Below are 27377 nucleotides of genomic sequence, written 5' to 3' on the forward strand. Positions count from 1 at the left end.
TCAGCCAGCATCCCCGAGAGGCTCTGCCTCATGGGGAACAACAGCGCACGTGTGAGCCAAGCTATACACCTGATCCAAGATGTAATACCTCCTGTAATCATATGGGTCTGAATGGAGCTAATCAAAGCTTAGCATTAACTCCTCCAGGTGAGTTTTACCTTGGCCAGTAGCATCCTCAGCCCCTGGGTCAGCAGGCAGCTTTGAAGAGGCACGAAGTGCCCACATCCCATCACTTCATCCTGCAAGAGAGCAGGGCTCTTCAATGGGACAAGCTAGAAGAGATGTGGCAGTAAGTCTGCTCTCACTGCTGGTGTTTTGGTAACCCCCTGTTGAAGGAGTAGATGGACCAGTAATACAACTCCTTTTGTGGGTAGTCTCTGGGACTGGGCCCCATCTGGGCTCCCCATCAGCTGGAAAACAGGCTGCTTACAGAACAAGGGATGGCTCTGGCTACAGCAATCAGATTGAAATGGTAATCTCTGGGAAGCAGTTTAGATGGCATTAATTATTAAAGCCTCATAACACTTGTATTAATAGTAATAGTTTCCCATGTGATTTATAGAGCACTGAAATTCATTAGCAATCTCTTAATAATGTTATGGTCAATCAGGCACAAGAATGCTAAATGACTTATCCCAAAAGGACCAGGAACTGATCCAGACAGTTTTGGGATGCTCTCATCCCTGGCTTATGCTCTTCCCCTCCTTCTGGCACTTACACTCATTGCTGGTTCCTTGTATAACTATTTTTGATGGATTTGTCCCAAAATCACACCTAAGCAGTGTCTGAGACATGGTTACACTTGTAGGAGAAGTAAAAGAATCCTGTCAAAAGAAGAGTGTTTCTGGAGGTGTCACTGAAAGTGTTGAAGCTTTAATGAAGTTTTATATGGATTGCTGAGGAGTGTTTCACAAGGATTAGATTAGGAAGTCTCTCTGTTATGGGCAGTTTTATCAAGCCCTCTGAATAGAGGAGCAGGGTAAGGGGTGATGGATCAAAGGCTCATCCCTGAAAACAGACTTTGCTGGGCAAACCCAGCAGCTGAAATCCTGCTACAGACAATGGGGTGTCCCAATCCCCTCAGCATCCCCACTCCCTGGGTGTTCCTAATACACAACCCTGGAGCTCGCAAGAGCCACATGGCTGGGGTGGGGAAAGCTAATGGGAATGAGGATAAAGCCACTGATCCTGGTAGAAACAAGGAGCTTTCCAAGCACCTCTGTGTACTGCAAACTCCTCTGAGCATTGCAAACTGCTCTGAGCAGCTCTGGCTTGGCCTCATCACAGGGTGTCAGAGGTGAATTAGTTTTCCTTCAGCTAACGCAGGGAGCATCAGAATGTGGACACATCCTTCTGAAACCTGCTCCCTTCAAAACCAGTTGAAACAGGAAACTTGCACTAACCCAAATACTCCCTGGTAACTACAGCATGTGCCTCTCCTGCTCCTGAGGGGCAGTGCCAGGCCCTTCATTGCATCTGCTGCACTATCCAGGCACAGGGGCAACATCTTCGTGTGACATTAAAACCCCATCACCAGCAAACAGCCAGGCTGCTGTTACCTTATGGGAGCAGCTGAACTCTTGCTCCCAGCTGAGCCCTTGTGCTATGGGGAGGGTTTGAGCCCTCCAAGGAACAGGAAACTCATTCCCAGCACAGAGGAAAGAGATGGGTGAGTTCTGCCAGCCTGGTTGGGTGAGAATAAGATCTAAAACACCTCTAAGCAAACTGCTGGTGTGGGGTTGGTTTGTTTTCTCACCCAGGTATTGTGCTTTGAATTGCTTCTGGAACGTTTTCCTCTTCTTCATTACATCGTGCAATGACATCTCCTGAGTAGGCTGCTGGGTGCTGACTCAGGGACCAGTAATGAGCACTGGAAGTGGCAGCTGGTGTCTGACACTGTCACCCTGGCAGCAGATGCGACAAGTCCCCTGAGAAGGCGACAGCACTGACTCATTTCATGCTCCTCCTTTGGGGAAAGCAGGAAAAGAAAGCAGAAAAGAAACCCTTGCAGGTAACTCCATGGGTCCAGACTTGCCACTGACAGTTCCCCTGGTCCAATTCCCACTTCTTTGGGTTTAGCATCACTTTGGGAAGGTGACATTTGACAGATGCAGTTTGGAAACACATCCCTTTGAGGACAAGATACCCACAAGTGGCAAGAGTTTTCCTGGTTTGGGCCCCTCATTGATTTGTCTTTGCTTTAACACAGCTCCTCAGGGCTTACTCAGGGTTTTCTCAGCCCAGCAGCGAGAGTTGCCTTTGCCAAAGCAGGTGAGATTGTAATTACCTTGTGGTAATTAATGCAGTCATCAGTTTAGCTGCCCTAGCAGCTCTCAGAGGAGATGGTTGTATTTGTGGCTCATGAACCAGCTCTGTAAAGTTGTCCTGATATTTGTAAGTCAAACACCCAAATCTCTAAAGAGAATCCAGGGCTGTGAAAGGCAACCACGAGTAACTGCTGTGATTTACCCAGAGCTGGGTCACATCTGATGGAGGCTCTCGTGTGGGATGTGGTTGGGTGGAGAGATTCCCAAGTCCACCCTGAAGGGCACAACTAGCAATGAAATCCCACCTAGCTCCTGTCTGGACAGCCAAGGGAGATGCAGGTCGAGCAGTGCTGAGTGCCAAGGAACCCTTTCCTCTTGCCCTGGAGGCAGCGACTCAGGCAATGACATCTCCTTTAACTCCTGCTCTGCACACAACTCTCAAGGCCTGAGAGGAGACGTGTTTATGGCTTCAGGAGTAGCTGAGCACATCAGATGAAGGCTGAGCAGGATGCAGCAGCCTGGAAACACTGTCTGTGAAAAGGGAAATGAATTTCAACCATTCCTTTGGGCAAACTCAGCCAGGCTTTTCTGCAAATTAAGCTAACCCAATTAATGCATTAGCATGGGATTCAATACAGTTGAGATCAGGCAGAAAAAGAAGTCGTTTATCAAGTTGTCATAATATTTGTACATTGTCAGCCTGAATGAGGCAAGTGCTAGCACCGGGGGTGAGTACAGCTGGTGGGGCTGGGAGATCATGATCCCTTCCTCCAGGAGTGTTAAAACAAGCATTTCATGGCAAAAGTGGACCCCTGGGCATCGTTGATCACATTAAAACTAATGCCCCAGGAAGCGGCAGAGGGTGGAAGGAACCACCTGGGGCTCACACACACAGGGATGTGATAAAGAGAAGCTTGAGGTTCCTCAGAGTCTAAGTGCTAAGAAGGAGGACACATCCCTCCTCCGTCACATCTCACATCTAGCATTGAATTGGACCCTCCAGCCTCAGATCTCACTTCATCCTAGGACTGTGTTTCCCTGTGGCATAAGCACCCAAAGCAGCTCAATGGTTCTAATAGAGCCCAGCGAGCAGGTTAGCTGCTGGTCCAAAGAGCCACTGCTCACCTTTCAGCATGCAGAAATCCTCTCACAGACACATGTAACCCCAAGTTAAGCCTCTTTTTCCTCTCATTAACAGGAATTAACAAAGAACCCAGGTTAAAACTCTGTGTATGGATGGAGAATCCAGGTCTGGGTCTGGCCAACTTCTGCAGCTGATCCTATCGTAATCTGTGCATCCTCTGGGCTCTGTGGGTTCCATTTCACAATGGCATCTCATAAAGCCAGCCCAAACTCTCACCAAAGTAATGACCAGTATTTTTATTCATACACAACTTGCTTTGAAACTACAATTAATATTTAACAAAAGCATTTCATGCAAATGAGGATTGAAGATATAGCAGAGAGAAAACCCGATGCTGTGATTTATACATCGGTCTTGCCCACTGCACTTCCAATGACAGTGATTCTTTAATTACTTTTTGAGAAATGAATGGCCTCTCCCAATGTTCTGGTGGAATCTTGCGGATAAATGGTAAGAAATAAAGCTCTCCTTTTTATAAGCACAAAATCTGGGTCTGAAAATAGCACTAAAACCCATGAATGAGTCCAAGGTGGGATTACTCCTTGTTTAGAAAGGTAGTATTACAGTAACATACAATCAGTTTAGAGGTTTCAGGTGTGCTCTGTATTGTATGTGTGTGAAAACGTGTGGGAAATGCACGTTTTTAGCAAAGAGCTTCATTTCATTGAAATTATTTTCCTTACATTCATCTTAATAGCACAGGAGAGGATAAATGAAAGGCTTTGTGGGGAACTGTCACAGATTTAATTGGTATTATTACTGCAAGATTGGTTTCTTTCTGCTTTAAGTCAGCAAGTCACCCCAGTGTGCAAACTCTACTGAATTCTATGGGATGTGAAGCCCAAATGTCTGTGCTCTGCTGAGTAACATCAAGCACAAACACTTCCTTAAGAGTTTTACTGAACTGGGGTTTATAAGCCCCAGTGTACTGAGCATTGTGTACTCAATGCACTGAGTATGCAGCGAGCATGTAGTGATTCCTCTACAGGGTGCCCTGGAAGGCCAAGACAGGAGACACAAACCTCTTGGAGGATGGAGCCATTGGCAGTTATTGGTTCAAACAGAAGGGAAAGAAATAAATATAATAGATTTCACATCATCAAAGGATCATGGAATGGTTTGTGTTGGAAGGGACCTTAAAGCTCATCCAGTTCCAACCCCTGCCATGGACAGGGACACCTTCCACTGGAGCAGCTGCTCCAAGCCCTGTCCAACCTGGCCTTCAACCTTAGGAAAAGGTTTATAAAGATCAGAAACATCATTTTCCTTTCTATTAATATATTTCTGTCACCAAGTTACAATTATAAAACAAATGTAATATCAGTTGTAGACTTCCCAATGTATCCCGTAGTCAGAAATGAGCTTCAACAGAAGCAGCCTGGGGCTGCTTATCAGTGCTGTTGCTACTCTTACTGCACATCACTGTTCAAAATTATTAATAGACTCCTGATTTTATATTTTTTTCTGGTCAATTGACATTAATGGAAGAAAAAACATTGCTTTTAGGGCAGTTTTCTTTTAAATTTGAATTACGGTGTCACACACAAGGAAAAGCAAAGCATGAAGATACATGACACACGGACTCATTAATATATCAGCGCAACCAACCTCTCATGGATGGCCCAGCTGCATGAAGAACATCACTTCTTCTTCAATAGGAGTCAGTACAAACATTACCAGAAAACTGCTGTGCTGTCTTTATTCACCCATAGGGAATCTCACCCTCCAACAATCAGTTCTTCTAAGACTTCCATCTACATGGAATTTGCCAATTTGCAAAAGCAATCTCAGTAACTGGAAGAGGTGAATACTGCTGACCCATACCATCAGCAAGCATCACCTCCCATCACACCCTGACTCCGGTTAACAAAAGCTGGACTCCAGGTTCTGTTAAGAAAGGTATCAGATTGGATTTATTTCTCTTCAAAGGTTTTCAGCTGAATTACTAAAGTCCTATAAAAAGTAGAAATATCATGGCACATCCAGCAATACCATGGGAATAAGCTGATTTAATATTAAATATGATAATAATACTTACACAACTCTTTTCAGGTTTAAAGTGTATTAGAAACATTACCTAAGAAATCCTCACACCTCCCTGTGAGATATGTAAGTATTATTATCCCCATTTTACAGATGAGGTAACTGAGGCAGAGAGGTTAATAACTTGCCCTCTTAGTTTTCTTAGGAACAGAGGGCTGTAGTGCATGATGATTATTCATTATAAGGCTATTTAATTACTAGTCATTACTGGCACAGTTACTGGCTGGTAGGAAATCACATATACTTAGGGAGTGAGCTCTCTAATTCTTTAACTGAACTATTTCAGCTCCCATTTAAGAGAGTGGAGCTGAGTAAAAAGGTGCTTTAGCTTGCCTGCTTTTCTACTTGGCAATTTAGTGCACAGAGGTAGCATCGCCTAGAGCTGACACTCATGTTTGCAAAAGGACAAAACCTATGTACAGTAATTCATGGTACTGACCAAAAGAACTGAAAATCACATTAGATGCTCCCAGAAGTTACATGGCAGGCCCAAAAGCTCACCATAAAATCAACACTGTAAATATGTTTCTACTCATATCAAAGCTTTATTATTGGGTTATTATTATTTCCAGTGATGTGTTTTGCTTAATATGGAGGGTCTTCCCCCTCTGCTAATTGCATGTGTCTCCTGTGGCATCTAACTGGGATTGCATCTGGATGCACTGGCTGAGAAAAGAGGCTCTGAAGTTGTAGCACTCCATCCCGGCCCCTGAGCATGTCACCCTCCCATCTAGAAGGCAAGTTCCTCTCTCTTTACCTTACTAATCTTACAGCATTATTCAATCAAATTCCCCCCAAAAGACAGGATTTTAAAGGCCAACAGCATAACATGAGTTTCTTTCTTTCTAAACAGCTGATTTCCATAAGAACTTTCTTCAATGTGTAAAAGGAAACCCAATTGTATTTCTGGCAAGAACAAAGATCAGAAAGCTAAATTGCATTTCTCTAAACTGGATTAAGGGGGAGTATTTTATTATGGGAATGTGCTCTCTTCTCCTCATCAATGTGCAATCCTTGCTAAGAGCACCGAGACTGGCTTGGTGGTAAAGTGGCTGTGCTGGAAACCCACCACCCTGCTCAGCTGACTCAGAGGTGGATAAGAACACCCAGATGTTTGAATAATGAAGAAATCCACCTGGGAGACAGTTAAATTCTATTTAATCCCTGAAAACACAGCTTGGAAGTTTACATTGCAGACCTGTGCTTCCCCCCAACAGGAATGGGGCTGCTCCAAGAGCCCCTTGGCATTCAAGTGCATGTGGGATGGAAACACAGCTCCCAAAACTTCCACCCCAGCTTGAGTGTATTGTAATTCTCAATTTGACTTGTGTGTTTTCAAATTAGGGTTGCTATGAGCACAAGTGAAAGAAAAGCAGTTCTAATGCCTCTCCTGTTGACGCCTGTTCTCTAGAAATCCAAATCTCATGAAAAACAGTATATAAATAAGATCTGCATTGAAAAAGACATGAAAAGGCTGGCTGGATACTTCAGTTCTACTTGCCATTATAAATTCCTGGATGGTAAGAAAGCCACCTGGAGTTCTCATTATAAGATTCCAAGCATGAGCATTCACGTGTGAGGGCATTAGGCAGAGCAGTGAGGACGAGCACGAATACTCAATCCCTGCTTCATACAACCGTGTCTTGCTCCTGCAGGAGCCCTGAGTTCACAGTACCTTTCATAAGCATTACAGAAACCTACAGAAGGTGACATGAGCTGTAACCAGCTCAGGGACTTGAAGTAACAATAACAAAGAAGAATTTCTGCTTCTACATCAGGAAAACTGGGGAACAAATGCCCAAGAAACTGGTTTTGAGAAGCAGCCAAAAACTGAGCAGCTCTGTTCAGATGCTGGACCACCTCTTTAATGCCATGTTCTGGTGTGACCAGCACCGACCATCACAGCTGTGCCAGAAACATCTGCCCTCAATGGGGCTTCCCTGTACACTGCAGATTTCACCAGGAAAACCAGAACTGTTTGGGAATGTCTACCCATGCGATATCCTGCTTGCTTCTGGCATAGTTCAGTTCTGCCCCTGCAAGGCTTTTCCTCCTTCCCAAACCTGTGTGCTGCTATTTCTGCCAGTCTTTTCCTTGTTCTTAAGAGTCTTTTTCACTTTACATTCTTAAAAGACACATGATGTTGCCTCTTGGCAGACTGACTTACTTGAGAGACCCTTCTTTATTCACACCTGAGCCTCAGCATCTGTTGCATCTATTATCTTCTACAGTGTGATGCTTCTGTATCTTCTAAGCTATGGCAGACTAAGAATATTCAGAAAAACATCAATAGTCATGAATGCAGCATTAGTCCACATGCTTTATGGTGAGTACCATATATAATACACAAAGAGGAAAATGAACTCCCAGACCCGGCTGATAACTTATTTGACACAGAATGGTTTAAGAATTTGACTCCTAAAATGTTTTAAGAATGGTTAAGTTCTGTTTATTTAGGCAACAACCCAAGTTCTTGTCAGTTGGTCAATGCCCCTCATTAGCCGTGTGTTTTCCCATGCCTTGGAATGGTTTGGTTCACTCATTAAAGCCTGCTGTTCACTCTTACCCAGGGAGATGCTCTTTGGTTCAAGTCAGGGCTGAAAAGGACTATGACCAGGCAGAAGTGAGACTCCTGGAGTGTTGTGAATCATGTGTCCTAAGCACCAAGAACACAGCTTCCAAGCATGCCCCAGGGGCAGAAACACATCAGTGACCATTCAAATCCAGTTGTGTTTCACACACAAACTGTCCCACTCCACCAGGGGCCACCCCCGTTAGTCAAACCCATCCACTTGGGTACCAATTTGCAGGACTGGATCGCTCTAACAGAATCTTTGGCACAGGTTCCATGTTTTATTGTCATAAAAGATGATTAGAAAGTAGATTCCCCTCCCCTCCCCCCCCCCCCCAGTTACATGTTCTAGTATAAATTTAAGTCTTTTATGGCAAATATCTTACTTTTTGAATATGTTTACATGCTGGAAAAACTGTAATCAGTCTGCATGCAGCAACAGAGACATCATGCTTCCGGCATCGTCATGCACATCTGACAGACAAAAAGTGCCTATGGCTGCTAACAGGAACAAGGCAGAAAGGAGAAAAAAAGAAGGAAAATGCACTGACTACTATTTTACATGCTCTAATGAAACCAAAATATGCACAAAAAGTATTCACTGATATTTGAATTAATATCTTCTGGTGAGTTGTAAGAAGATCTATCAAAACTTTTCATCTAAGTGATAGGAGAGGAGAAGATTGCATTAATTACAGTGCTCATCATTGCAAATAAAGTCAATTTCCTTCCCTCTAAGTGATAAGCAGACGTAAAATGAAAGCCTAATTGAACCTTGTATAAAACCTGCAGGTAGCCATTATAGATTAAAAGTATTTCTACTTTTAAAAAACGAGATTATTCCCTAAGCCATTAAGAATATCCAAAACCTAAAGTAAAAATCAAACCAACAGCAAGAAAACATTTAGCTAAATCTAAATGATGTCATTCAGAACAAGAAGGTTCACAAATAAAGCACAGTTTGTTTTATAAAACCTTTATAATACTCTTTATGCTGGATGCGATTATGTCAATATTATAGATCTGCTTATTATTAACCCTTATTATTAAGAGTTATTACTAAACATGCAAAATTCATTGCATGAAGCGTATGTAAAATGTATTAAATTCCATTCTCTCAATAAAACAAGTTTTAGGTGCTTCTTTTTTCAGGCTTTATTATTCAACAGCCCAAAGTTTCCTGAATTAAAACTGATTATTTTTATATCTCACTTGATTTACAGGAGTTATTCTGAAGAAATCAGGAAGTCACTTGGGGCTGTATGTGTTGTGAATTTAGGATATGGAACACTTCCATTTACTGCCCTATACTGCAGACTATAAATAAACACAAGTAAAGAAGTAAATAAACAAGTTTTCTTTTACATTCCAGGTTAACAAATCTCATAGTAAAATACTGGTATTAGAACCGGTTAGCAGTAAACTTGAGGAGTAAATTAAATTAACTGAACAAACAATGGCACCCTGGATCACAGAATAATCTCATGGAGATTAAAATTCACAGAAATATTATTAAAATTATTACTATTATTATTATTATTAAAGACAAAAATTCACCCTTGAGTTTGTCACATGCTACTTAGCAAAGATCCTAGAGACCTGGCCTCCGCTGCAGTGCATTTAAACTTGGAGTTGCTTATAGGATCATAGCCACAAAGGTCTAATTTGATTTTATCCCCCCTTCCCACCCTCCCCCAACTTGTTTTTGTCCTGTTTTCATAACAACTGCTTTCAATGCCTCTCCCTCTCAGTGATGCCTCCATTCCAGCCTCTTGTGCAGCCCAACTCCCTGAAGTCACTGGGAGGAGCGGTCCCTCCGGAATCAGTGTGTTTGTCTCCCAGCATCTGTACAGAAGGACTCAATACTCGAGGTGGTTTGATTCTTTCAGACCACATGTTCGATGAATTCTAACACAGCAGAGTGGAAAAGGGAGCAAAAGGACAGCGGGAAGTTACAAAAAGACCAAACGTACCAAAAACTGGGTAAGTTTCGCCAAGTCAGCGGCACCTTCTAGTAGGGTAAGTGGGCACTGTACACTGATTTATCTCCCGTTAAGACAACACCGCTGTTGCAAAGCCAAAATCCTGAATTAGTGGCCTTTCCCCCCCCATCTTACACTTTCTAACCCTACAATTTCCAGGCCCAAATGGAATCAAACAAGGCAAAAGCCTAAACATTGTAGGGTTAAAGACCGTTCCCTGCTGCGGGATTTGTTCCCATTGTGCTGTTTCATGCTACATTTTGTAAAAGGGGGTGTATGAACTGGGGGTTGACGTAAGAGAACCCTTCAAAATCTGTTTGGTCTATGTTAGCAATGACCAGCTGATCCGGAGGCGTTAACACCGGCTGTCCTCGGGTGAAGAACTTGTCGAAGTTTTCGGCACCTTTGCCACACTGCAAGGAAACAGAAACAGGAAAAGGGCTGAAAAAGCATAAGCAATGTATTGGCAGTTTTTCAGGACACAGGTAAACCTTTCCCTTGTTTCTCCTATGTAGTTAAGACAAAATCTTCTTTTCAGCTATCTGAACAAAAAAATCCCAGGCAAACAGAGAAGTTTTAACAAATTCTGATGAAAAACAGAGTCTGAGAAGTTCCCATCTAATAGAATGAGTTGGCAAAGTAAAGAGGGTTAAATAGTCAGAATTACTGGGATATAAAAGGAGAAAGAAAGTATTTTTATGGACATGTATCATCAATTATCTGTGAAGTCTTTTAATTCTTCTTAAAACCTTTATGATGCAGAATGAAATTTTCCTCTCTGTTTCCTTCACAATCTGCAGAAAGCTAAATGTAATTCATTCATATGCTCTGGTCCTTCATTGTACACCATATGAGCTGGTAAATTCATAAACAACAGCAGAGCTTCAGTCCTGGGGACTACAGGAGGGAGCCGGGGCAGGGAGCTCATCCTGGGATCCTCATCCCAAAATGTGCTGTCACAGGTTTCCTCCTTTTCTTGTCTAAGAGAAGAGACACATCATCTCATGAAGGCTAGCCAAGAAGGTGGTTATATATAGCTATGCATGAACACAACCCATTCAGAATGGGAAACAAAAGAAACCAGGTTTGCAGAAAAGGATGGTTTTGTGTAATGCAAAGGACACTTGACAGGCAGGGCAGTATCATTAGAAGCAAGTTTAAAAGGATGAAGATGGGACCAGAACAAAATTAGCTTGGGTGTAAAAAAAAAAAGCATGTTTGGGGAAAACTAAGCACTGGATATTGTGGAGAGGTCAAAAAGAAACTGGTAAATCTGCTCATCTCGAATCTATCTACTGTGACAGATATTCAAGCAAAATGTGGTTGTGTGATAAAGCACTGAACGTTTCTTCCTGTTGTCCCTGACCCTTTCCTCTCTATCCATCCCTACAGTACACCTACATGTGGATTTAGAGGACATAACATCACACTATTATCTTCAGCTTTAAAGGATAACTTGGAAAGGGTAGAATACAGTTCATAAATAGACCAATATTAAACATTGATTTTTCTGAACTAATGCAACATAGTAAGTCTGCATATTTATAGGAGAAACCAACTGAAGAGGGGCCCATTAAGGGAATTCAAGGGTGAGATGTTTGGCTGTCTTGAAAATAGCACAGTTGCCAGTCTTCTTGCAAAGCACCTGGCACATCCTGGACTGGCACATGCCATCTGATCTGAGCTGCAAAGAACTTTTGCTGCCTGAGGCATAAGCTGGTTTGTATTTCAGATGAAAAATGCATGCTCAGGTATGGACGGCAGTGCTCACACAAGGACACTTGTTCAGTCTTGGAAGGACACAAGCAGAGGGACACTTCAAGAGGTTAAAGGCTAAAAGTAGTCTGCTTTTCACCCAGGATTCTCCCTCACCGAATACCCTGGTGCCCACTGAAGCCAATGTGTTTTGGTACAGAATCTCTGGAGAGCAAGAATGGACAGAGCTCAACTTTGACAAGAGGAAATCTCTGCATCAGTGGAATGAAAGTTGATGTATCCCGAAGTTAACAGTCAAATTTATTTAGTGGCAGTACAGTCAACTGAGAGCAGCAAAGAAGTGCTATTTATACAGGGAAGACTTTATGCTAAAAAGATGTTCTAAAGATACACATCACTCTTCTACAGAATAATGCTTTTTTGTCCTTTATTTTTCTTTCTTCCTCTTCTTTTTTTCAGCAAATGGAAGGTAAAATCCCTGACTCCATTAGGTTTCTCACTATTGCTTACATTAGTAGAGTCTAAGAAATAACTCGTGAAATTTGGGTATTTTTTTGTGTGTGCAAATATAATAATTTACCAATTATATTATAAAAATAATATTTTCAACATAATTTATCAATATTAATAATTTTGCATCTTCATATAAGTATCTGTCTTCACATCAAAGATCAGCACTGTGTTAATGCAGTATTAAAGCAAAACTGAGTATAGGGCCTCCTAGAACTCCTAAACTTACAAATACAAGTAAAATGTCCCTGCCAAATAATCAGTCTATGTCTATAGCCTGTGAAATGTCAGTCTGGAAGGGAACACATTATTTAAACTGACCAATTGCTGACCCAAAATCTGCTGCTCTGTGAGTGAGAACCATTCCTGCAGCAATGTGATTCCTAGAGAAGATGCACCTACAAACAAACCCTATAAATACATCCATATCTTCAAACAGATTAAGGGTTGTGTGATTTTTTGCTTTCTAGAATCAATATCCATCCCTGGAGGTATTTAAAAGACATGCAGATATGGCACTGAGGGACATGGTTTAGTGGTGGACTTGGCAGTGCCAAGTTAATGAATGATTCTGTGATTCTAATGCAAACAGAATCAGAAACCACAGTAAGAAAGTTATACACAGGGTATGTAAAGATCAGACCTGCATTTCAAGTTCTTTTCATCTGGGAAAGTTAGGTTCTGTGTGAATATGCCTTGGTATATTTAATAGAGCCTGTATAAACAAATCAGGTCACGATAACTAGGGAGATAGAGCACAGCTGCTCTAAACAGGAGCCAGGATCTGCCACAAAACGTGCTGTGATGTAAGCAGACCATACTTCAAGATTTTAGGACCTGCACGCTGGTGTTACTTTTAATGTGAAGGAGGCTCTATGGACTCAGCTCCTGAGCTAATGAAACTTAGAGATGTGAAGGTACATTTCCTTTATGATTATCTTTGACTCAAGAAGCATGCAATGAAAATGTTCCATAAAATGTGCTTTCAAGAGGTGCAGCTCCCCTTCAACAGCGAGCCCTGGGGCCTGGCTGGGCAGGCCTGGCAGCACCACACGTGTTCTTTACCTATGTACACCCCTCCCTGCGTGCAAGATGCACAGTGTATGAAAAAGGTGATTTCTCTGGCACAAAACACTTCTCAGCATGCAGCTGTCCTGGTGATGTGAAAAAATCATCTGTAGGTGAATGTGTTCTTGTGATAGCACACCAGTGTGTCTGTGTTGGTAAATGTACAGAGCAAGGATCCTCCACCTACAGTGCTACAGCCAGCTACACATCTCAGATGAAACAAAGAAAGTGTTGGAGAAGAAAGAGCCAATGTTAGTGCAAACCAGTTTACAGCTGTTCCTGGATGCTTGTACTCTAGTGGGCAATGCTTTTCTTTGCCTGTCCATACGGCACATGGTGCCCACTGAAAGAAATCCTGTATCAACGAATACAGATCTTCAAATCCCATTATGCAAACAGCTCTCATTCTAAGAACATCTTTCACTTGTTTGGATTTCTAAAATACTCCTGCAGATACATGTGTGCAAACCATGTAATAAACATCAATAATAAACCAGGGATTATTCTTGCAAACTCAGCAGATGTCACTCTAGGATGGGGAATCCAAACCCCATGTGCTGTGTGTCCCAGTAACTCACATACCTTTAATCACTAACTTCATGTGTTATTCAGAGGAGACAGTCAGGAGCTGCCTTATTACAGCGGCTGATGTGAATATGCCCATTTCCCCTGTTTTAACTTCTCATATAGCATGTCCAGACTCAAACCACAGAGACACTTTCTCGCAGTACACAGGGTTATACCAGCGAGTGCCAGAACATGAGCAGATTTTCAGACTGGTCTGCCATGATCAAATTGCCTTATTTTAGCAGTGTCCCAGATTTGCAGCACCATCAAGCCAACATTAATCTCACCCCGCGGGAAGGCATGACTGCAGACACTATTAGTGAGGGAAGTACTTGGCATCTCACTCACCACTTTAGGTTTGAAAGGCGGCTGAATCTCCCTGTTTTCCAGTTTTTCCCAGTCGATTCTTCTGAAGAAAGCATGTTCCCTGATGTCTCTTTCACCTTCAAGGCCACAGCCAAGGCGTTTTGCCGGGTGTTTAGTCATTAGCTATTAGGGAGAAAACACCAAGTGATGGAAGTCAATGCAGGAATGAAAGTGAGATGTGCTTTTCCCAGACTGCAGTGCTCTTGCTCATCTCCTGAAGATCCAAGTTGCTGATTAAATCGTTTTAAAAAGCAAATACTCATATTTTGAAGATTACTTTTCTTGTTTGATCCCTGCAGACAGCACATCAGCAGGAAAATGAAAGCCTGCTCTTGAGCAGAGGTTGCTGCTGGAGGTGTAATAGGCAGGCAGTGCCTGGGGCACATTGCCATCTGGTTTGTTCACAACTCACTCCTGAATTTCCCCTTTGGTCTTCCAGTTCAGTCTTATAAATCTCCAGAACAGCTCCTGCCCTACCTCAACAATCAATTAAACTCAATAAATGCCAATATACTAAAGCTGTACAAAGTACAACTCCCCCTGCTTCATTTTTCTGGGCTTGTTCAAGACATCTCATTACAGAGCCTACAGTTTCTTGGCACCCAGCTGACAATATCTAATCTGCGTTTCCTCCCTTGCATCCTTAATGACATCTTGGTCAATACTATACTCGGTTGCACAGATAAGCAGACATGGGGAAAGAAAACCAAACAAAAAGCCACCAGTTTTGCATGCATGGAAACAATAACGTGCTCCCTTCATTAACAAGCTGCTCAAAAGCTTTTCAACTGATATGAACATGAGGAATTGAGCAAGGCAGCCTTCACTTCTCAGTTTCAGTAGTGTGGGGACTGTTCGAAGCTCCTCTAGAAATTCTATATGATTGATACATTGCTGGGAGTGATACCTCAACATATCTTTTTAAAACCTCAGCTCTTCTGCTTTAGCCTCCCTCCAAATGTTGAGTTGATCAGAGTCCAATTTTGAACCTAAAATAAAAGTAACTCTAAGCAGACTTTGGGAATTCAGCTGTGCACCGGACTGGGAATCACATCCTTCTGCAAGCTTCCCATTTCTGTTACCTGTTCTAAACCCCTTAACAGTGGGTGACAGAAGAAAATGTGAAAAGTGGTTCCAGGAGTTTTATTTCTTCCCAAAGTTACTGCATTCACCAAACCCAACAAAATGAATCAGTGGGAAGAGATGTCAAGCAGATGATTCAGCTCCAAGAGCACAGCAAGCACATTTGCCTTGCTCAATGGTGCACGGTCCTAAGATTGCTGAGCTACTGCTGGCTACAAGGTTCAGAAGCTTTCTCATATTGACTTGCTAGATCAGGCATAATGCTTACTGAAATTTGGGATTCATTTGTTAGTTTAATACAGATGATGAACATATTAATATCACAGAGACTTGACCTTAAACCTAGGAGGCAATTCAGTTTTGGCTTTCTGACCTCCCTAGCAGGACAGCAGCAAGCAGGAGAGCTGACAGCAAGGTAATGAGATCAAGTTCAAACTATGCTGTCTGAATATATGATTTTCATGGGAAAGCATCAATATGCATGTACTTTACAAACACATCATGTTTAGTTTTTGTTGGCCAGCACATCTACACTGGGATGGATTCCACAAGTAAAATGGTCTTTCCTTTTCCTTTGTTTTTCTAAATAGCTTTTCTATTCCTTGATGATTTTTCCTTAGGGATTAATATCCAGCTCATTACAATGCTTCATAAATGGTTGCAAAGGAAAGGAAGAAAGTAAACACCAGATTAACTGGCACAAAGGGCAGTGATAAAATATCAGTGTAAATAAGACATCAGAGAATGCTTTATAGAGGGTGGTTTGAAAAAGCCACACACTGACAGTACTACAGGGAATCACATGGAGGCAAAGGAAAATCAAATGAATTCTTCTTTTCCCTGAGCTCATCCCCTGAAGTAAAAAAAAAACAACCAAAACCTGAAAGCAAATTAAATTACCTAAGAATTTAAGATCAGTTTTAGGCCACAGAGGTTACCACTGGGTCAGGATTTCGCCATGGTTTTCTTGCATTTACACTAAAGACTTTCACATAAGCTCATCTTTACCTACATTTAAAAAACTATCCTTACTAACTCTTTAACTCTGCTGCTGTCACTGGGCACATTGGGCTGAAGACTCCCTGGGCTATTTGGTATCCATCCAAGCTTGGAAACCTCACCTGCAAAATAGGGGTTGTGCTGCAGAGGGTTGAGAGGTGAGGTGGGTGGAGATATTCCACACTATGGATTTGGTTTATAAACTCTGCTTTGGATTTGGATTTTGGGGTTGGCAGCTACTGATCCTGACATTTGCTCTTACCATAAAAAAGCTGCAACACAGGAAGAGCTCAATACTCACCAGTGACACCAAGCGATTGGTGCTTCATGACAATTTAGCTTAGTACTTGCCTGACAGAAGCTGCACTTAAAACTCAGCAGTGCCTTATCAAAGCCAGACAAATTTAGTTATTCACAAGGATTGCCAAAAAAGAACTTAAAGATAAAAAAACATCTATCTCACCCCCTTGCAGATGGAGACGGCTTCTTTGGACAGTGACTTTGGATAGGAAACATTATGCTCCATTATGGACTGGAAAAGCTCATCTTCATCTTCTCCATCAAATGGAGGCTGTTGAAAATAAATCACAGGCAAGTTATTTCCTTTTTTTAATAGTCCTGTACTTTTTATAGAATAGCATGAACTCTGTCGATCACTGACGCCCAAAGAGATCAGTACATAGCACTGGTCCTTACCAGGAATACACACCAAACTCCCCGTCATCTGCAGCTTGGCTATCTTCTGACCCAGAAGTGTTTATCAGGCTCAGATAGAAATTGAGGAGAAAAGTTCATTTCTGCCCCCACATGGCAGCCAGGTTAATGAAATATGCACAGGATTGTCTTTGTGTTCATCTTTTATCAGTTTTTAAAGCTACTGTGCACTCAATAGTCAAAATACTTAAAACGGGTGAACTTGGGAGACTAACTTTTGATCCATTCCCCACTTAATTCCAGTTATGTTCCAGTTTGTTTCATAAAACATGGCTGTAGGTTCTGCTTCTGTGAAAGGGAAACTAATCACACGAAAGGGCTGCACTTTATGTTTAAAGATAGGTGGTGAAGAAAGTGCCCACGGGGGAGAGACCAGGAGCAAGATTCAGCTAATGGGAGATCTCATTTTCTGCAAAGCATGCGGATGCCTAATATTTGCAGTGCAGACAGTAAATGTTAACAACCTCAATTGCTACACTTCAGAAGCTTTAAAAATGCCAACTGGAATTTAGCAGAGAAACTATTAGAGGCACATGTTAAAAATGTATGTTTTAAGCTTAGGAAATGCATGCCTCTAGCTAACACCCATTGAAAGCCAACTGCAGAAATGTTTTCCAACTCAAGACTAATAGAATTCCTTAAAGTTGGTAGTTATCTGCCATATACTGCTGTACAGTGTGGCTTTTCTACTTGAATGACTCAGAGAGCAGCATCTCATTAACTGTGCAGAATAAGGGGTCTGTAGTTGAGCACATTTCAAGTAGCGAGACCCCTGCTTTACCGCTATTACATACAATACAAAACTGTATTATGGTGACTTCACTGCAATGCAGAGCATGTACATACTCTCATGTTTCCCCGTGCTTTCAAACTACTAAATGGCATTTCTTCAATTGGACACGCATTATTCTGCTCAAGTGTCTCCCATTCAGTTTTGAAGATGGCTATTTACAACATTATTACCGTACAAAGAAGCCATATTCAAAGGCAGTGCTTATGTGGGTGCAATGTAAAATGTTTAAAGCATAAATACATTCTCAGTTCAGTCAGTCAAGAGCAGAAGGAGATAATGTACGAAATGCCCCAGTCTTGTCCTCTAATGATCTAGGCTTTTAGGGAGCCTTGAAAGAGAGCAGCAGCAAGAAGTCACAGTGAGCATGGGAGGATAACTCTTACCTGGCCAGCCAACATCTCATAGAGCAGCACTCCATATGCCCACCAATCCACAGACTTCCCATAGGGCTGGTAAGCAATAATCTGTATAATTACAAAAACAAACCAAAGAAAACCCCCTATGTTAACCAACACCCAGTGACATATCAGATAGAGACATGCAGAGACAAACATATTTCCTCCTAAAAGCCCAGAACACCAATCTTGACATCCTCACTCCAGGTAATCACTGGTTTCAGTCAGAGTTGGACTGTTCTGCAAATCCACCCACATCTTTTGGTACTCTGATAGCCTGGGAAATGTGGCTCTTGGGAGACCCTGGGATGTGCACTTGAAGGCAAAGGAGGAAGTACAGCAGCATGGTGCAGGAGACAAGGCAAAAGTATTACCCATCCATTTGTGTCACAGCTTGAAATCAGGAGAGCCACTTAACTTACAGGCTATCAATAATTAAGCCTTTCTTTTCAATATTCATATTTTTGTTCTGCTATAAAAGGGATCCAAATTAAAGAAAAGAGCAAAATCCTGAAAAGCTCCGTTACATTTTCCTTATGATTAAAATACTCAGTACAAAGCTAAATACCAGAAACACCAAAAAGAAAGGGGTTTCTGCTGTTCAGCCTAATGGAACTATCAAGTACTTTGCATCCTCTGGGTTTACATCTGCCTCAAATTGAAGCACAAACCAAGTTCTGACACACTGAAATGCTGTGAGTGCCAAGAGCATGCAGGTCCCCTCGTGTAATTTTCTTTCATTGAGGCTTCTTCAGAGGTAAATGTTAATTTATTTAAGAGATGCACTGCGCATGCTAGAGAGGAGTTTCTCTCAGCTCTCTCTCTAAACCACTGCGAAGGGATACTGTGAATCACAAAGAGATGCAGGATGTCCTGACCACTGTCCATCCACAATGGACAAGGCAGTAACAAAGCCTCCAACCCCAACACCACCGTTCCACTGGAATAAGCAGAGAACTGAGGCAGTCATGACTGCAGATGGACTTGTATTTATTTCCCTGTTTACATGCTTTTTTATCCTTTATGAAGCAAATTGCTAAGACACACATCACATATCCTAGACTTTTTAGTTGTCTGCAAGATAAGTTAAACTGGCAAGTTCCATAGTTTCTCAGGAAAACAGTGAGTCACCAGCTCAATAAGGCAGGACTGCCTGGCTACTAAATAAAATTACAGTCTCTGGGAGAATATATGTTCTTCCTGGGGATAACAGCAGCACATGAATTAAAAATTACTGCTATGTTTCAAAGCAAAGCATTTCAAAATCAATCCTACTTTGAAATATATTACACAACCAGAGGTAATAACAAGATTCCCAGGTGGAAGGTCCTACATAAAGGCAATCTTTATTACTTGTCTTTTAGCAGTAATATGGGCTTTAAAATATATATTTGGGACATTCATTTCATATTATTGTTGTTCACATACTTGGTTACTCTCCCTTCCATTCCTATCAACAGTTAAGTTCCCAGAGGCCAGCTGGAATCAGTGGTGCTTCTTGAAAGACCAAAGACTTTCAAAATATTATCCAGAAAAAAGGCTGGTCTTTATAGACAGAAAATGATAAAAACCATTTTATCCTCAGCCCTTCTCCGAGAATCTCTCCATGCTCTATGGAAATGAGCATTTTATCAAAGAAAAGGGATATGTTTCAGAAGGTCATTAATTTATCAAGGCAGAACATTCTGTACAATAAGTGCACTTCAGGAAAGTGGTTTTGATAGGAACAGTTTATTTCAATTAGCAAATGAGAAAAGAGATGGACCCACAGCAGTGAGAAAGAAAACGCTGCTACATCACCACAGTTCCCAACCTGGCAGTGGGGTCTGTCCAGGAGCAGTCTGTTCCTCTTCACTGTGAAAGAGTTTGATGGGATTGTTGAGGAGAGGAAAGCTTTTATATATGGCAACGCAATGTCCTAACATTGAAGATGTGACAAAGCACAGACTCAGTGTTTGTTTATCCAGCAAGAGGTGAGTCAAGATGAGGCTGGTCTCTGAATAGCTTTGTCATCAGCAAATGTAATCTGCCCTAATTAAATCTGCCTGTGTGGGAGAATATCAAGCAGAATCATTGAGAGAGACAGAACCAACATGAAAAAGCTCCTACATTTAACCTAACATATGGTCAGAGTCACTAAAATTTGTGTCCTATTTGATGCCACATGTCAACATCAGCTGAAGCATCTGACAAACAGACCAGGGCCCCCTCTGAGCTGGCACACACTTCCCTTGCCTGAACCAGCTGCATGATGAAAGAGTGGGATTGAGAAATAAATACGGACATCAAGGCTGGAAAGGTGCCACTGCAAATGCAATGAAGACAGTTTTGCCACTGAACCTACTGCAGTAGGAAAAGGTGGTACTGTCCATGTCTGCTGCTGTACACAGGAAGTCTTTTTCCTTTAATCCTAATCAAATACACCCAGTCTGAATCACCAGCTTTGTCCTGGCAAGGATATGACACAAGTGAAACACACAAAAACCATCTGCCACGTTCATTCACCAACCTGCATGTCGTGCATGGGAACTGCTGCTTATTCATAATATTGGGAGCTATTCAAAGCGTTAATTGGAAGATGTAAATGAGAGGAAGGAATGCTCACTTCAAGGAAGGAGTTACACGTGGGAGGAAGTAGATGAGTTTTCAATACACAGTCAAACATGCACTGGTACAAAGTCAGCAAATTCTAAATGTCGTATTTGCAGTAGTTCCCTCCTCCTCATCCAGAAATCATCACATATTACCTCCCAGCTGCTGCACTCGGAGCCATCCCTGGCTTTGCAGCAGCTGCCAAAATAATCCTACCTTCATGGAACAACCTTGATACCTGTTAGAACAAACAGGGCTACATTAACGTGACCTCTTGTCTCAGCACAGTCTGCAGAGCAGACCCAGAGCGGTGAGAGAGCTCAGTTGTCTAGGAATGAAGACCTGTAACCTCTTCCAGATATGAGCTCTGCCTTTATTGGCCAGGGAGGAGTGGAAAGTTGACAGGATGCTTCCCTTCCCCTGCTTCTCCATCATTAATTCAAATTACTGCCTTTTTTGTCTCCTTTTCCATGTCACATGTCCCATTTTACCTGCCTATTAAAGAGCTCTGCCTTTCCAGGGGCTGTGGATTTGAGAGCTCAGGAGGAATTGCTTTCATCAAGCCAAACTGGCAGAGGAATGTGGATTGCTTTTTTCCTTTGTATTTTCTGTTTTTCCTCCAAGGAAGGCACAGTTAAGAGCAGGACACAGAGATTAATATCAGCAATTTGGAGGAATGTCTAGATCATTGCAGCTTGCAGCTGGTAGCCAGTTGGGATGAAAAGATTATATCCCAGAGGCAAGAGAATGTCTTGTGTGAACATACCTAATGTCTACTGGAGAAGTTAAAACTCAGTTATTAAGAGAATAAATATTACTAGCACAAGAAACAGTCAAAGGTAAGCTCTCCAAACCTTTGTAATACCTATCAGCCTCCCAGCATCCTGGCAAATGCAAGTTAGAACTTAAGATTTTGAGGCTATTAGATGGAGGAGAAGGGAAACTGAGCTTTTAATTTCTTTGTAAAGTCAGAATCAGTGGCCCAGCTGCTGCAGAGATGCTGATGGTTCAGTGCCACACCACAGGCAGCGGGCTGTGCTGGCAGAATCCCTTCCAGCTAATCCTTTTGACATCCATCTCCTTCTGTCTCTCTTGACTGGTCAAGGAAACACAAAGACTTAATTGATTTCACAGCTGTTTTATCAGTCCAACCATAAATATTTCAGTTCAGCACATCAATAAAGAGATAACCACTTTCTGCCTGACAGAAGTGCTCAGACCTGGGATTCCTGTGCAGTTTAACCTCTGCACATCTCTCGAATTGCACAACATAACGAGTATTAATTCCAGTTTGCTACACACCTAAGTAACAACAAATGCAAACCTTCCCAATCATTAAAAAGGGAAGTATTATTTTACAGTACTCCAAAGTGTGCAAGTCCACTTTGCTGAATGCAGCATCACATTCCTCTGCTTTTCTGTCTGGAGACTGTACACACAAAGCCAACTGAGATCTCCCTGTATGGTCCTTCCAGCCATGTTATCTCTGAACTGTGTCTGTGGATAGCTCATATAGAGGCAGCATGAGCTCCTCCAGACCCCACCGCTGTCACGTTATTTCCCAGGTACTAATGAAAAGAGCTAATTCTCTACATCTGAGTGCAACACACTCACAGGACAAGTCTACTTTAGATACCTTCAATGGTTCATTTAGATTTAGCTCATTTATCTCCACTCAGCAGGGAAGGGCAAATGCCTCCTCATTATAACCTATTATAAATTTCAGCCCATGGAAACATGCTGAAATGCTCCTGCAAGCAACACATGAACTTTACTTTTACCACAGACCTACTTAGCAATTTGTCAGCCACAATAATGTGTTCAGAAATGAAAGAAAATCAGCCAACTAAAGACAAATAACTCTATCTGTTTGCAATGTAATAGAAAGACTGATTTCCTCCCAGTTAGTGAATGTTTTGGTCAAAGGCTTATTTCTTTATATGGTATTTCCCAATAAAGTGAAATAAATCATTCCAACGCTGACCCGTATTGAGCATTTTGGCACTGACAACACGTTCTTTGGTATTATCTGGCACAAGACTATTGCTACAGAAAGGACACTTTTTAATCTGTAATTCTGGCTTCATTTATGTTTTGACAGGAGGAAATGAAATACTGCTTTGGTTGTTCTGATATCCTTATGCAAGCAACAGCAATTTGGGAAAAACGAGGTTTCAGAATACATAATATTTCACTCTGAAAAACGTAAATAAGCAAGTGGGAAAAAACAAACTATTTTTCATCCCAGTTTCACAGAAATGACAAAATTTACCTTAGATACTAATTTACTCGTCTGTGTATAAATCTCCCACATTCCAACAAACATTCAATTACAGCCAGAAATGTTCCAGCCAGAGCTGCCTCTTGCCCAGCACTCAGTGGAAAACTGAGTATCTTGGATAAGGATCCAGCCTCTTGCACTGAATTTGCAGCCAGATGAATCAAGACTCTTGAAAGCCAGTATGGCCAAACACCAGATTTTAATATTCATATATTTGAATCATCTCCAAATCACCACATGTGCTTGTTTTTAATGTTTTATACCTAAACTATTAAAACACAAATCATATCCAGACTCAGAATCTTAACCCTAAGCTCATATTGATCACAGCGCTTGAAACAAGAACTGTGCTTCTCACCATCAAATTTTCACTTTGGACCCATTTCAGTTATGTTCATGTTTGAATGTGCTTTTCAGTGGCTTGAATGCAGCACAAGGATAACCAAGTCACACAAAACTCAAGGCAAATTATGGATTTCTCATGTCAACTCCATTCAAGCCCTGATTTATCTCTTAGCTTTGTTCAGGCTTTCAATGACTGGAGCTTTCCTTAGACCAAGAGCAATAGCTCACGATACCTGTGTACCATTTGTAAGACATGGCCTGGAAAAGACAAAGTAGTTTTGCAGGGAGGTCAAAGGCTTCAAGACCTCATGAGAGCCCTCCCAGAAATCCACTAATAGTTTGTGATGTCCGGAAAATGCCAAACAACCTCTTAAATGAGGGATTTTGGCAGCTGTAGGGAAAAATACATTAAAGAGGCTGTGTTTGCTCCCAATAAAATGTGTGCTGACCTCATCAACAACCTCAGCAACAAAATCTGAAGCTCTTATCTAATAAAAAGTCAGGTTTTCAGTCAATTAGAACAGTGAAGTCTTATTGATAGTACTGCATTAATTCACAGAGTTATTTGATATACCTGCAGAAGTATAAATGGTACCATCCACAGAGTATCCAGAGTGACAGCAATCCGAGCTTGGTGGTGTGAAACTCGTGTAGGGCCAATTTTCATCTGAGAAACTAAAAGGCTCTTGAAATGGTACATATTTACCTCGGGTGCAATGTAGTCTGGAGTGCCACAGAAGGTCCTGGTTGTTACTCCATCTAACATATGTTCTTTGCACATTCCAAAATCAGCAATTTTAATGTGTCCTTCTGAATCCAACATCACATTATCTAATTTCAGATCTCTATGAAGAATCACAGTAATTTAATGTTAATGTTTAGGATCAACTCGGGCCAACTTATCTACTTCTGAGTCTAGGTGAGGAACACGTGTGGATCTTCTGAGGGGTGGAGGGAACAGGACTGCACATGCACAGCAGCCTGGAGGGTTGGGGCACTGCACTGCAGACACGTAAGAATGACCATAAGCCCTGAAAATGGAGAATCAATGAAGAGATGGCTGTGTATGACCACGAGCACACTCACACTGAGACTTCCGAGGGTGTGAAACTGTTCAACATCACAGAGGAATGCACTACATAACGTTTTTCATCAGTTTTCATTTGCATTGGGCAGAGCACAGATGTTGGAAGCTCAGGTCAAGCAGTAACACAACAAAAAGAACACTGCAGTGATTCCCTCTTATAAAAAAAGGCTTTAAAAACGCACAGAAATGTTAAAGAAACTGATCCTTTCCATTCAGGAATTCAGCTCGGAAATGATTTATGTCAGATTATACTCACCTATAAATAATCCCTCTGTTATGGAGAAAGAATAACCCGATTGAGATCTCAGCTGCATAGAATCTGTATGAAAAAAACCCAACAGATTTCTTATTGCCTCATGATTTCCTTCAGGCAAAATAGTCTGGAAATGCATCATGGTAAAGAATGATGGTATAACAGCATATACAGTATATAATATGCATGGGGTATACATATAAAGTATAAAAATACATATTGCATATGACATAAAAGATACCTCAATTTGACTTTAACAGAAACATTTTGAGTATTTGATGATAAAATAATGTAGCATTTAGAAAAAAGTGTGAAAATATCTCCCCAGACCTCAAGAAAATGGTGGAGGAGCAGAGCATTTTACTGCTTTGATCTAACTCTGCCTGCAAAGGTCATTATCTTTAATCACATATCAAGACTGAATGCAGGACCCTGCTCAATTTACATTGCAATTTACATGCCCTGAAATAAGCTGCAGAAATGGTATTCCTTTATACAGGCTGTTAATAGATTAATTACATAAAGCTAATTAAAATGATTACCATATCAACTATAATTGCTGAATGCAGTTAAAAGATATGTAACATTGATGGATGTTTGAAGCCAGTTGCTGTGGAACTGTGCAAATTATATGCAAGAGGATTATTTAAAGATGAGATTAATTTTTAGGCTAGCATAAGGGAAAGGGAAGCTCAGCTCAAACACTTGATCAGAGGTGTTTGTGAATGCGTGTGCTGGAAGATGCTCCACAGGCATAAGCTGTCATAAAGTACCATAGTTTTCAACGGGTGTTGGCAAGTTACATTAGTTGGGAGTCAAGGAGGATCTGACACCTTCTAGTTTTTATTCAGCAAGTTGTGAAATCTTGTTCTCCATCTCAGATACTTATATTTAGAAGGCCTCTCATTTAAAGAAGCACTGATTACTTAAATCAAAATGAGAAATTATTTCAGCTTAATTCTTGAAACAGTTGGTCACACTTGATTTTAAAGTTTCGTTGGTAAATGATTTATGGAACACTAACAAATGATGATGAGATGATAGAAGCATGACTAAAATGGTACTGATGGATGTATTCACATTGGATATGCTACAGATCATTATCAGTTGCTCGCTGACATGCCAGATGTACAATTACCTAAAAGGGATCATGTAAACAACTTCTAATCATTTATTAGCTCCTCACAAAACCCCTTCAATAATAACATCACAGATATTCTCACAACCTATACATTGCATTTATCTTGTATAAACCATGATTTATATTGCAGTCCTGAGTCTATTTGTATCGCCTTTCCCTGTAATATTAATTCAGTCTGAAATGTTCTAATCACTTTATATTCGCCTTTAAAAACAGCACCAGCATAACAAGTAACATCTTTAATTTCCTGATGCCTTGTTTAAATTCTTGTCACTTTTAAAGCAGGCATCGCATGCCTTTGCTCGTGCTCTATTTTGCAATAGAAAGGCACAGCTAACCTTGCTCTATGTGTGCAATTTTTAACCCAAATTTCAGCTTTTGGGCCTAAAAAACCCAATTCAAAAAGGCCAGCCTTGACTTCATACTGAACCTGGGAGGCAGAAGAAACCTAATCCTCTTAGAGTGCAGAATTAAGATGATGACAGGATTTAAATACATAAACATGAACACTCACACTGCTTGTGGCTCCTTAAATTTTCCTACTTGCTGAATGTGATACATGAGATCACCACCATTCACATACTCCATAACAAAATACAGACGGTCCTAGGATAAAGTATTAAAGATGCACATAAATACATTACAGAAAATATCAGATAAGTATGAATCAGCAAAAAAAGTCACTAATATGTCATTATAACACTTTATACAATTACTAGGACTGGTTGTACATTCTGGCAAAATTGATAGGTCAGGAAATGGAAGTGGAATGTCTTGTAAAACCAGCAGGAGTATATGGACTGATGAGATCTGCCTTGATTTGCCAATTTCAGTGATGTACTTTTACACAATACTAGTCTACAATGGTTCCCATTAACTACTCACATGCAGTTCTGCATGAAAAATCTCTCTAAAAATCAATATATATATAAAAAAAATTAAGGATGGTTGAAAATTCTTGCTTTGAGGCCATTTCTAATCCATCCTAGTAAGTTTTCCTTTCAAAGATGGGAGGTATTCAAATATACTTCTTTTATGATTAAAAAGAGGCAAGAAGAAAAGTTGTGTAGGGTTTACAAAAGTATCTGGACCCTTTAGAAGGGACTCTATAGTAATCTCTTGCAGGCCCATATTTCAGCTAGAGGAAGATGGCAGTAAAGTATTGTGGAGGGAGATGTTTCTTGCAGTGAGGACTTTCAAAGGCCATATGCAGGTATCTCAAATCAAACACAACCATAACAGATTTGAGTGCACTTCAGTCGTATTTTCCCACAGTGACCTTCAGACAGTAAGACTTCAAGCAGTAGGTCTATTCACCAGCTTTCAGAGGACTAAAACTGAGCTCTTCCAAGTGACTTTGTAAGATTACAGTGTTTACAAACATGTGTGATTTAGAGTGGGTGATTCTGACCACCTAACATTACCCTCTGCAGTTATACCATGATCCTGGCAGCAGATG

The 27377-nt window shown here is 41.2% G+C and overlaps 1 protein-coding gene across 1 annotated transcript in view; it reads right to left on the reverse strand.

Annotated features, from left to right (window-relative positions):
- Positions 1–9724: 9724 nt before the first annotated feature.
- PRKCA (protein kinase C alpha) overlaps positions 9725–27377 on the reverse strand; it is a 138596-nt gene continuing 120943 nt past the window's right edge. The window contains exons 11-17 of the mRNA XM_005146132.3: positions 26433–26524; positions 24781–24843; positions 24144–24282; positions 18208–18288; positions 16781–16888; positions 14218–14358; positions 9725–10421 (exon numbers count right to left, since the gene is read on the reverse strand). Of these exons, the coding sequence (XP_005146189.2) occupies positions 10257–10421; positions 14218–14358; positions 16781–16888; positions 18208–18288; positions 24144–24282; positions 24781–24843; positions 26433–26524 (789 nt within the window). The 3' untranslated portion in view covers positions 9725–10256. The remainder of the gene's footprint in view (positions 10422–14217; positions 14359–16780; positions 16889–18207; positions 18289–24143; positions 24283–24780; positions 24844–26432; positions 26525–27377) is intronic.

The sequence above is a fragment of the Melopsittacus undulatus genome, chromosome 11 (genome assembly GCF_012275295.1).
Source record: "Melopsittacus undulatus isolate bMelUnd1 chromosome 11, bMelUnd1.mat.Z, whole genome shotgun sequence".
Lineage (NCBI taxonomy): Eukaryota > Metazoa > Chordata > Aves > Psittaciformes > Psittaculidae > Melopsittacus > Melopsittacus undulatus.